Source organism: Babylonia areolata, chromosome 19, assembly GCF_041734735.1.
Source record: "Babylonia areolata isolate BAREFJ2019XMU chromosome 19, ASM4173473v1, whole genome shotgun sequence".
NCBI classification, from domain to species: Eukaryota; Metazoa; Mollusca; class Gastropoda; order Neogastropoda; family Buccinidae; genus Babylonia; species Babylonia areolata.
Window position 1 is genome coordinate 52,417,860 of NC_134894.1, and position 12,119 is coordinate 52,429,978.

At 39.4% G+C, this 12,119-nt stretch overlaps 2 protein-coding genes across 2 annotated transcripts in view; one reads left to right on the forward strand and one right to left on the reverse strand.

Annotated features, from left to right (window-relative positions):
• Nucleotides 1-12,119, reverse strand: part of LOC143293835 (CCR4-NOT transcription complex subunit 9-like) — an 87,306-nt gene that overhangs the window by 13,621 nt on the left and 61,566 nt on the right. The window contains exon 7 of the mRNA XM_076605121.1: nucleotides 116-214. Coding sequence (XP_076461236.1) covers nucleotides 116-214 — 99 coding nt within the window. The remainder of the gene's footprint in view (nucleotides 1-115; nucleotides 215-12,119) is intronic.
• LOC143293568 (uncharacterized) lies at nucleotides 4,664-7,662 on the forward strand. The gene is made up of 2 exons (XM_076604548.1): nucleotides 4,664-5,068; nucleotides 7,561-7,662. Exons 1-2 carry the CDS (start codon nucleotides 4,731-4,733, stop codon nucleotides 7,589-7,591), a joined length of 369 nt encoding a protein of 122 aa, XP_076460663.1. The 5' UTR covers nucleotides 4,664-4,730; the 3' UTR covers nucleotides 7,592-7,662.

The following is a 12,119-nucleotide window of genomic DNA, read 5'->3' on the forward strand; positions in this document are numbered from 1 at the left end:
GACTGGAATTGAAAAGTGAAAGCTTGTAAGAATGACTGCTAGAGACCGCAGATTTGTTTCTTTTCATTTGTGAGCTAATAATATAAGTTTCACGGAAACAAATCTTGACACTTACCAGGATCATGGCAACATGAGAGAATCTTTCATAGGTCTGACAGATGTAAGCCAGGCCTGTTTCATCCAGTAAGATTTTTTGCAGTATGAATGTGGCAACCTGAAAATACTTAGAGGCTTTAGACTGCACAAAACTCATACAGATATATTTGACACAAATAAACTAAATGCAGAACAATTAGTAATTAAACTTTTTAAAATGTAATTTAAGAAACATGTCGGAATTTTCTGTGTGTGTGTGTGTGTGTGTGTGTGTGTGTGTGTGTGTGTGTGTGTGAGAGACTCGACTCAAATCGACTTCATTTATTGTCATAAAATCCTTAAGGATTAATAGTGTGTGTGTGTGTGTGCGCGCACACGTGCGTGCATGTGTGTGTGTGTGTGTGTGTGTGTGTGTGTGTGTGTGTGTGTGAGTGTGTGCGTGCATGCATGTGTGTGTTTGTGCATGTGTGTGTGTGTGTGTGTTTTTTCCTTTCCATTTCAGTAATATTAGATTTTGTGTGTGTCGGGGTGGAGGTGTGGAGTTGAACAGAACAGAATGAAATAAAGTTAACATGTTACCATTATAAACATAAGACTGTGATGTTATCACACATAAATGAAGCACTTAAAACAAGTAAAACTAAAAGTATTTTCCCCCAAAAAAAATTACGTTTAATCTATCATACTTACTGTGACCCACTGGTGCAGACTTCAGCACAGATCTGGATTGGATTCCTGTCCTGTCCAAACTACTAGTCCGCCCAAGCGGAGAAATTGAAGCTCTGAAGCTAATAGCTCCCTTGGTAAGTTATCTCCCTTGTGTTTACAGAAGTAACATCCTCTTTCACGGCAGTGTAAAGAAATGGCATTGGAGCATCCAACTATGAGAAAAAAAGAAGAGTTCAGGAGGAATAGAATGTGGGTCACAGTAAGTATGTTCGATTAAATGTAATTTTTGGGAAAAAAATTCCTTTTAATTACACATACTATGCCATAGCCCACTGGTGAAGAATAGCACAAGGCGGAGGGTTCACCTTCTCTATTTTCAGGATGGCCTACTAGGAAAATGCTTTCAGGACAGTGGCCCTTAGACTGGAAATATCCTTCAGGTAGAAGTTTATGGATGTGGCTGGGTTTGTTCCATAAGCCTAGACCCTGATGTTGTGGAGTGTTTTTGAGTGTAATCAGGTCAACGAGAAGGACCATGCTCTGATGTCATGAGCCCTGGCCAGAGTACTCCCACTTGCAATTTATCATAAGCGTATGAGGCTTTAATAGCATGCACTACTCATCAAGACAAAGCAGAGCTGCTTATGTCACATGCATGATCAGGATTGCAAGGAGAAAATGTGTGTCATTTGGATGGCTAGAAGATACGCAATCTCTTTAGGGAGATATATAGGGACCTGACAGGGCAGAGAAACCGGTCTGTGCTGCCTGTGACAAGGAGGGTGGAGACTGTCTAAATAAGGAATGCTGGGGAAGTTATTTCTGGGGACTGTATTCAGGTCATGAAACCAGGTGAAATCAGCACCAGCAGAGTGACCCTGTTACATCACTGACCAAAGGCAAAGGAGATGATTCATGTTTCATGGAGATGATGGCTAGGCAATCACTTTGGCCTGAGCTTACAGGACTATTAGAATATGACAAGTGTGGTTCGCACCAAGAGGGCCTCTCTGGGCAGACTGATGTTCGGTTGTCTGTGTGTGTATGAGCATGTCCATGGTAAACTTTAACATTGTCATTTTCTCTGCAAATACTTTGTCAGTTGACACCAAATTTGGCATAAAAATAAGAAAAATTCAGTTCTTTACAGTCATCCTGTTTAAAGCAATATTGCACCTCTGGGATGGGCACAAAAAAAATAAAAAAAAGAAGCCAAAATATTTGTACAACCAATTTACTGTTACATTTATATTCTTTATTAACTAAACTTAGCACTTTGATTTTGATATTCTGACAAACCATTAACAGCAGTAATTTTTATCATTTTTTGTTCAAACAGGAACTTCTTTTGCTTAGCATGGAAGTTATATTTATGGTGCACTTAGATCTGGTGCAGCTAGCAAAAAGGGAAATCAATGTGTAATTAATGCTAGGTGGTTTAATTTGTTTTAAACTGATCTTTCTCATCTTAAACATCACATTTGGAAATTATACTTAATACACAGAAAAGCTTTTGTGTTTTACTCTCTGTACAGGGCGTCCACTACGTTCATTTGCCCAAGTGGTCTTTTTTTGAAAATACTAAAAATAAAATCAATACCATTTGTGGACTTTCACAACCTATTGGCTGAGCCCTGAAGGTCAAGGGCAAAAATCAATTGCGTACACATATTTATACATATTCAAAGGGCATGCTCATATTCCTCTTGACCGCGAAGGACGACATTTTGTTTCAAGTAGTTGACCTGCCCATTCAATCAAATATTCAACTGACAATACATGATAACGTGTGATGGAAAGTTGGCTAAGGAGACTGTTAAATATTTATTCAGAGAATAATTTTTGAATGCCTCATCACTTACTGGATTATGCCCCAAACTGCCATAAAAATATCAACAAAATCAATCGGAATCACCAATTCTTTTTCAGTTAAAAATAATAAACCATAAGAGTTAATACCCTTGATGAAATGAGAAATTTTCAAGTTTTGACTTTTCTCAAAATTAAGTCCTTTTCACTTCATACGACATTTAGAAGAACTTGTATTTGGCTCTACTTCTTATTAGTTTAACAAAATACTCAATTTTCATATCAACCTAAAAACAAACAACTATAAAACTATATGGACATTTACCCGGAGGCTGATACCACCAAAGGGCAGTCAGTCATGCGACTAGCACACGATTTTTGTTACACACATGATGTTAGCAAACAACAGCAGAGACAGCAACCACTGATCAAGTCAGTCAGCCATCCACCCTCAAAACTGACCAGTCTGACAACTCCCCACTGGCTCAGCTTCTGCAACAGTGGCAGACTACGCCCTGCACTATGACGACGACACTGGGCTAGACAACACGATCAGTGTCACATTCCTTTGTAAAGTCTGTTACCCACTGAAACACAGCCATCCTGAACAACAAGTAGGGTTGAATCAATGTTATTCATATCATACAATTTAACCTCTTGACTGTGCTGTTGACGTACGGCGTACGTCATGAAATGTCGCTCACCAATGCTGTATTGATGTATGCTGTACGTCATGTTACATCGTGCTATGTTTCGAGTCCCGCATTGCAGAAAATACAGTCTGCTAACCATTAAATTAGCTCCCTTGAGAGCTCTTTATCTCCTGAGTTCCATAAGCTAAAATTATTCACCTCATTGTCATATTTATGGCGAAAGTTTTGCAAGTTTGTACGAAGCTCAAGTTGTGTTTGCAAAGCCATGGCTGAACGCAGACAAACCCCAACACTTGCACTAGTACTGGAAGAAATCCTTCACGATGCAAATAGTAGAGATGAAGATTGTGGACTGAATGAGACAGAACTACATGAAGTTGATGCCCAAGACGTTGATTTTGATATGGAGGGGTTGGGAAGTGGAGCTGCTTGACGAAACTGAAGACAGACAAGGTCAGCTGATTCAAGATGCAGGTGGGTGTTTACGAGGTTTGTCAGTTTATTATCTGCTTTCTGTTTGTTGTAACAATGAATATGACTGCATTGTGTGTGTTCTGAATGTGTTAGATGTGGTAAGTAGCTTCGTCAGTCACTGATCAGTGTGTGTGAGTGAGAGTCAGTCAGTCACGTGTGTACTGTGTGTGACCATCACAGTGCAAGGAGGCGTGGTTGCTGGCTGGCTCATTGTTGATGACAGCTTGTGTCGCTTGCCTACAGCTTTCTGTGTTTTTGTTCCCGAGTGTGTATTCATTTGTTGTTGTTGTGTGTGTGTGTGTGTGTGTGTGTGAGAGAGAGAGAGAGAGAGAGAGAGAGAGTGGGGAAGGGGTGGGGGATGGGAAGGAGATGTTTATAAAACTGAAATCAGAGAATGATATACACAATTGTATGCTTAAATTACTTTGCAAATGCAACACTTGTAGAAGTGTGTGTGTGTGTGTATGTTGTCATTTTGTTTTGTATGAGAAAGAGAGAATGAAGGGGGTGTGGCATACCATGAACCAGTTTCAGTGTGTGTGTGTGTTGGGGGTTTGGGGTGGGGTGGGTGGGGTAGGTGTGTGTGTGTTTGTATTTCAGCTTCTGAAAACAATCAGAAATAAAATGGTACCATTTCATAACCTTTATATATACATACACACACATATATGTATGTATATATATATATATATATATATATATATATATATATATACACACACACACACACACCTCCAAAAGCCCAACAAACTTAGTCTTTTATGCAATGTGTTTCAGGTATGCAGCATGGTGATGATCATGCTCATACTGGACCATCTGGAGTTGACAACTTGCCACAAACCTACAGCTGAAGACCAGCAGCAGCAAGACCAAAGGGCAGTACCGGTAAACAAGCCTCCAGTAATTCTGGACTACAACAAAAACATGGGTGCCATGGACCATCATGACCAACAGCTGCAGCCCTTCGATGCCACAAGGAAAACCCTGAAGTGGTACAAATAGCTGTGTGTGCATTTTCTACAAATTGCCATGCTGAATGCACACATCCTCTACAAAAAAGCAGGCAACAGCAGTACACTCCTGGACTTCCAGAAGGATGTAATTAGTGCCATGATTTTTGGTGACCAAGACCAGACACTGCTAAAGATGACCATGCTGTTCGTCTGTGTGGATGACACTTCACTGATGTCATCCCACATACCCCACAGAAGCCTGGCCACAAAGGAGGTGCAGAGTCTGCTGGAAGAAAGGACAAAGAAAGGATGTGAGGTTCTACTGCCCAGACTGCCCCAGCAAACCAGCACTGTGTCTGGAAGACTGTTTTCGCAAGTACCACACACAGCGTTTTTACTGGCGATAGATCCTGGGTGAGTACACCCTTTTCATTCTTTTTGTGGACTGTGTTGGAGTCTAATGCACCTGGACACTGTTGCTCAGCCTTGACAGTGTGTGTGGTTGATCACAACAGTCACAAGAAAGACTGGTTGATCACCTGGTTGATGTTGTAGCACCTACATAATGGAATGACAGTCCCTTTTTTTTTTAATTGCATTTTATGGAATTTTTGTGTCAGACTGACTCATTATTTGAACATGTGAGTATTGAAAACAAAATCTTGGTTCATTTTCCTTTCATTTGATAAACACTTTTATGCATTTATCTTCAGTACTTTTTGAAATATAAGCAAATTAAAATCATTGGAGTGTTTTTCTTGTTTTTTTGAAAATTTTCTCAGCATAGGCTACAGCAAAACGTACTAGCAGTGAAGGGGTTAATATAGATCTGAATACTGTAATATGTCTTGTGAATTTTGAACTCTGATATCGAATTTATGTTGTGAAAGTCCCTTATATGAACCATCCTGTCGTTTTCATTTTTGAACATTGTTTTTCAGTTCAGGTCAATGCAGTTGCTCAAGAAAACGTCAATGCATTCGGACAATAAATTTTTATACGCTACACCACATCTACTAAGCAGATGTCTGACAGCAGCATAACCGGACGTCAGGATTTGACTTGAGGGAAAATAAAATGAAATGAAATAAGAGATAAATGAATGAATAAATAAATAAATAAATAAGAAAACAAATAAATGAATGAATAAGCAAACAAATAGATTTTTTTTAAAAAGAACATATTAGGGAAAAGGAAAGGAGATAATGTGAATGATAATATGAATTACGATAACATGTACATTTATAAATGAACGAATGAATAATTTAAACTCTCGGACATACTCATAGACACACACAGAGACATACACAAACACACACATCCAAAAATATGCAGTCTCACATATATGACAGCACAAATAAATCTACATGGGCACAGCACTACACATAAAAGCATATGAGCCCTGACAAAAACTTGCTCACAGGCACACACACACACACACACACACAGAGTATATAGTGACATTATAGTAATACAATTTGTAATATTATGTATTTGATCCACTCCAAGAGTTTGAACCATGTCATGTATGAAATGTAGCTGACCTTCACTTATTATGTGAATTTGACTCCTCTTTCATTTGAACAAACACAAAAATGAATTTGAAACCTTACTTGAAGCTATTCAGGCCTTTCTGTGAGTATGTAATGCAGTCACACACACACATTTAAGACACTGTCATTACTGACACTGACTGTAATTACTGCATTATAACTGATAGACTTTCCCCTCATTTTAAACAATCACTTATAGTTCTACTTGTTGGCAATATTAATTGCCTTGAAAATGTTCAGTATTGTGCAAAATACTTTGGTGTAGTATGTGCTAGTGTGGGGTGGGAGAGAAGTGGGTTTGTTCCAGTATAGTGACATTACAGTAATACAATTTGTAACATTATGTAGTTTGTGTACACATGTTTTGAACACAAAACAGATTTAAATGTGGAATGTATTTACTAAATTAGATGTGTACAGGAGAGAGACAGTGAGACAGAGAGAGATTACAAGAGAAAATTATTTATTCATGAGGATAATAGATATATAACAGTGTGTGTGTGTGTGTGTGTGTGTGTGTGTGTGTGTGTGTGTGTGTGTGTGTGTGTTACTGTTAGGTTCTGTAACAATGATATAGTATGACTGATAGGAGTCTACACAACTGGTTTTAGACTGCTGGGAAATAGACCTTGGCCTGACTGATCCACTCCAGGGGGTTGAACCATTGGCAATAATATTAACTGGCTTGAAAATGTTCAGTATTGTGCAAAATACTTTGGTGTATGTGCTAGCTGTGTGGGGGTGGGAGAGAAGTGGGATTTTTTCCAGTATAGTGAAATTACTGTAATACAATTTGTAATATTATGTAGTTTGTGTACACATGTTTTGAGCACAAAATAGACTCAAATGTGGAATATATTTACAAAATTTGAGGTGTATATGAGAGAGAGACAGAGAGAGACAGAGAGAGAGAGAGAGAGAGAGAGAGAGAGACAGAGACAGAGATTGCAAGAAAAAAATCTTTATACATGAGGAAACACAGATATCTATTAAATGAAAGAGTTTGTTGTGTTTGTGTTTGTGTGTGTGTGTGTGTGTGTGTGTGTGAGGTTCTGTAACAATAATATAGTATGACTGACAGCAGTCTACATAACTGATTTCAGACTGCTGGGAAACAGTGTGTGTGTGTGTGTGTGTGTGTGTGTGTGTGTGTGTGTGTGTGTGTGTGTGTGTGTGTGAGGTTCTGTAACAATAATATAGTATGACTGACAGCAGTCTACATAACTGATTTCAGACTGCTGGGAAACAGTGTGTGTGTGTGTGTGTGTGTGTGTGTGTGTGTGTGTGTGTGTGTGTGAGGTTCTGTAACAATAATATAGTATGACTGATAGCAGTCTACATAACTGATTTCAGACTGCTGGGAAACAGACCCTGGACTGACTGATCCATTCCTGGGGGTTGAACCATCTTGTGTATGGAATGTAACTGAACTTTATTTCTTATATGAAAACTGAATCCTTTTTCACTAAAACAAAAAGCAAATTTGAGTTTAAACATTTATTTGAAACATCATTTTATTATATGAAACAGGCATGCACATTCTTAATATCTTTATTTTTTCACACTATATTACACTTTTTCTCAACAATTAAGCTTATAATTCAGTAATTAACAGTTTTTGTTTTTCATACATAGTAAAAAGCTCAATGTTCAGTTACATTTTATGTATTTATATAAATACATATATAAAATGTAACTGAACTATATTTATCATTTGGATTTGACTTTCATGTGTGAGCATGTAATGCAGCCGCAAAATACCATCAGATAAATTGAAGTGTGCCTGCTTCTTGATTACTTTCTTTTTTCACATAAGAAGGAAGTGAATGGTTAGCAATCATTATCATGGTAGATTCACTTTCAGGCAATTTTAATAATAATAATAATAATAATAATGGATACTTATATAGCACACTATCCAGAAATCTGCTCTAGGTGCTTTACAAAAACGCTTTTGATAACATAAAACATTATATCTATGTTACATACACACACCAAAATGTGACCACACACACACACACACGCGCACGCACGCACGTACGCGCACACACACACGCACGCACGCACACACACACACACACTGCATACATACATTTTAACATACATGTGTATCTAACAGCTACCCTAACAAATACGCACACATAGGCAGGCACAAACTTACATAAACACACGCACACACAATACACATTCATATACATGCATGTAGTTGTGGACCTGCCACAATTGAACTTATTGCTGAGGGAAAAGGTGAGTTTTGAGACGAGATTTAAAAGATGCGAGGGAATCAGAGTGACGGAGGTTATCAGGGAGCTTGTTCCACGTCTTTGGCGATTGAAAAGAAAACGATCTGTGTCCATAGGTCTTACTTCTGACGTGAGGTATCCTGAGAAGTCGAGTATCAGAGGAAGAACGGAGCTGGCGAGACGGGGTATAGATATGGATGAGTTCAGAAAGATACTTGGGGCCAGATCCGTTGACTGCAGAAAAGGTCAGAGTGGATAGCTTATAGTCTATTCGATCAGAAACAGGCAACCAGTGGAGAGACTGAAGGAGAGGAGAAACATGGTCAAATTTAGAAGCTCTGCAAATGAGTCTGGCAGCGTTATTCTGAATTCGTTGGAGTCTGTCTAACAGGTATTTGGGAAGGCCGGCCAAAAGAGAGTTGCAGTAATCCAATCTTGAGAGAACCAGAGAGCATACAAGTGTCTTGGTTGCATCGGTTGAGAGATAGTGGCGGATAGAGCTGATTCTACGCAGTTCCAAATAGGCAACTTTACAGATATTCGAAATGTGCTGTTGGAAGGAAAGAGACTGGTCCAGGATTACACCAAGACTGCGAACAGAGGGAGAAAGTGAAACAGGTGTGCTATTGATCAGAACAGAGTCAGGAAAGGAAGGATGTTGACGAAACTTCTTTGGACAGGTTATCATCAATTCAGTCTTATCATCATTTAATTGCAGCTTGTTGAGAGTCATCCAGTCCTTTAGGCCAGCAATGCACTCCTGTGTTTGAGTCACCAGTGCATCAAATTCAGCTATGGAAGCCGACTGATAAAGTTGTGTGTCATCAGCAAAGCTCTCATGCGACATCGCATGATGACTGATGACATCCGACACAGGAGCCGCATACAGCACGAAAAGAACAGGACCTAGGACGGACCCTTGTGGGACACCATATTTCAAGGCAGATATTCTAGAGTATGTACCATTTACACACACTTTCTGTGTACGATCTGACAGGTAAGACGTGATCCATGCTAGTGCAGTGTCACGAATACCAAAGGAAGTTTTAAGTCTGTTCAAGAGGATAGAGTGGTCGATAGTGTCAAAAGCTGCTGACAAATCTAAGAGAGCGAGAACAGATATCTTATCCTCATCAAATCCCGAAAGCAAATCATTCACTATTCTAAGAAGGGCTGTTTCGCAACTATGACCACGTCTATAAGCTGACTGGTGGGAATTAAGTAAGCCATTCTGCTCCAGATGAGCTAAGAGCTGAGACAATATGATCTTTTCTAGCAGTTTTGATAAAAATGACAGATTAGAGACAGGTCGATAATTTTTCAAGCAATTATGATCCAAAGATGGTTTCTTGATGAGTGGACGTACAATAGCAGACTTGAAGCTTTCAGGGAAACAACCAGACAGCAAGGAAGAATTGATGACATGAGTAATATGTGGCAGTAGAACATCAATACATTCAACCAACAAAGAAGACGGGACAGGGTCAAGCTCACAGGATTTCGGACAAGCGCTCAGACACACTTTCTTCACAAAATCTTCAGTTACCGGTTGGAAACAATGTAAAACAGGACCACTGTACACGCGTTCTTGAACGGGTGAAGGAGGAGACACAACAGAGTCAAGCTTCTCACGAATGCATGATATTTTGCCGGTGAAGAAGTCAGAAAACTTTTGAGGGAGTTCCTGCGCCGAAAATTTTAACAAATAAACCTACTCAGGTGGAGTATGAAACAGAGTATTGACGGACTTCTCAAATAGATGTATGTATGACTTTGACGTTTACACCAGAAAAAGAGCAACTGTTTAAAAAAAAAAAAAGGTCTAGATTATGAAGTAATTATATATATATGTTGGGTCTTACTGAATCAGGGTCATCACAAAAATATGTAATATGATGAAAATGTATTGTGAATGTCATTTTTTTCCAATAATAATTGTAATTAGTATTCTAATACTAATTGTAATCAAGATGGCACCGACCAATGGCGACATGGGGATAGCTGTCCTGTTTATTTAGTGTTTAATTCTGTTTATGTGTGTTTGGGAAACAGTTGCGATCTTACAATATGTTTGTGACACGCTCTGCATTCATTTCTGCTCTGAATTTTGGAGATGTTACAGCGATGTCGATCACACTGTCACTGTCCCCTTGCCTTGTTCCAAGGCGAGTTGGGGATGTGGTTGTTAAAGGGCTAAGAAGAATTTCCCCTATCATTCCTTCAAGTGCGAGTCCTTGTGGGATGGTGTTCCGCTGGTCCCATAACTTCGATCTTGCATTAAGGTCTCCACAAATAATGACTGAGTCTCCAAATTCTTTTTCTCTATTTCCTCTAAAAAGGCCCAATCCTCTTTTCTTGTGCAGGTTCCTGGGTGAACATAGGCATTGATGAGCACGATGCTTTTGTGAACTCTGTCAGGTTTTTTGAGACGCACCCCCACTAGTTCACATGAGTTGCTACACCATTTCTCTAGATTTATGGTGGAAACTTTGTTTAGGTTTTTGTTCAGTATGATTGCTACTCCTCTTCCTTCATTCCTTTGAAAGACTGTGAAATTCTCAAAATGTATTGGTCTGTCTGCACTTGTCCTGGTCTCTTGGAGACATAAAATGTCAAAATCATATGCCAGTTTCTCAATTGTTGAGATTCTCATTCTCGCGCTGGAACAATTCCAACTGCCGATTCTAAAGAATTTCTTTGACAGCCGCTCTGCTTTTGTCATTCTGCTACCTAAGCACAATCTTTTCCCACCTCTTTTGCCACGCCTGCTTTGGGGTTTTGGGGATCTGAATTTATGTCTCGTGCTATGCAGCTGATCCCCGAGGTGCACGCGAGACAGGGTTTTGTTAGTATCCATAGAAGGGTGTTCTATGTGGTGAGGGAAAAAATTCGGTCGCCCTGACAGAGCCTCTTATCAGGGAAGGGCAATGGATGTCCATCTGTGTGGAGTCCGTCAGCCTGGTGTTGCCCTAAGGCCAGACTGCATACAGTTAGTGACTGTTTAACCCAACAGCCATTCATCCCATTGTTACTGTATGGAAGCCGTGGGATTGGGGATTTTTGTCAGGTTGCCTCCTCTTAGCCAGTGGAAGGGTGCATCTGGGTATTGTTGCGTAGCAGATTTTATTTTGCAGAAAAATACAGGTCCTTCTGTAATATTCGCATGGTTCGCCCGGTGCTGTACTGTTTCTAGGCCCTCTCTGTCATTCACTAATAATTCAATAATTAAACAATAACGCGATGACAAATTATCAGTCAATCACACAGAAAAATCACTCTGTCCACAACAAAGATAAGCGATTTTTCTGTGCATTCGAAGGACAATCCATCTTTGAGCCCTCTCAATAATTTACTAATAATTCAAACATTAAACAATAACGCGATGACAAATTATTAATCAAATTCACAGAAAAATCACTTATCTTTGTTCTGAAGCTTGTAGACTGCCTGTAAATACTGACCAGCGTGATCTTAACACCTGGCAGTTTCAGCTACACAACACAATTTCAAATACTGCCTACCCAGCTCTCAGTCATGATGGGTCCGCTAAGCGTTGCATAACTACAACGGTCAATTTGCGCATGGTTCGCCCGGTGCTGTACTGTTTCTAGGCCCTCTCTGTCATTCACTAATAATTCAATAATTAAACAAATTATCAGTCAACCACAC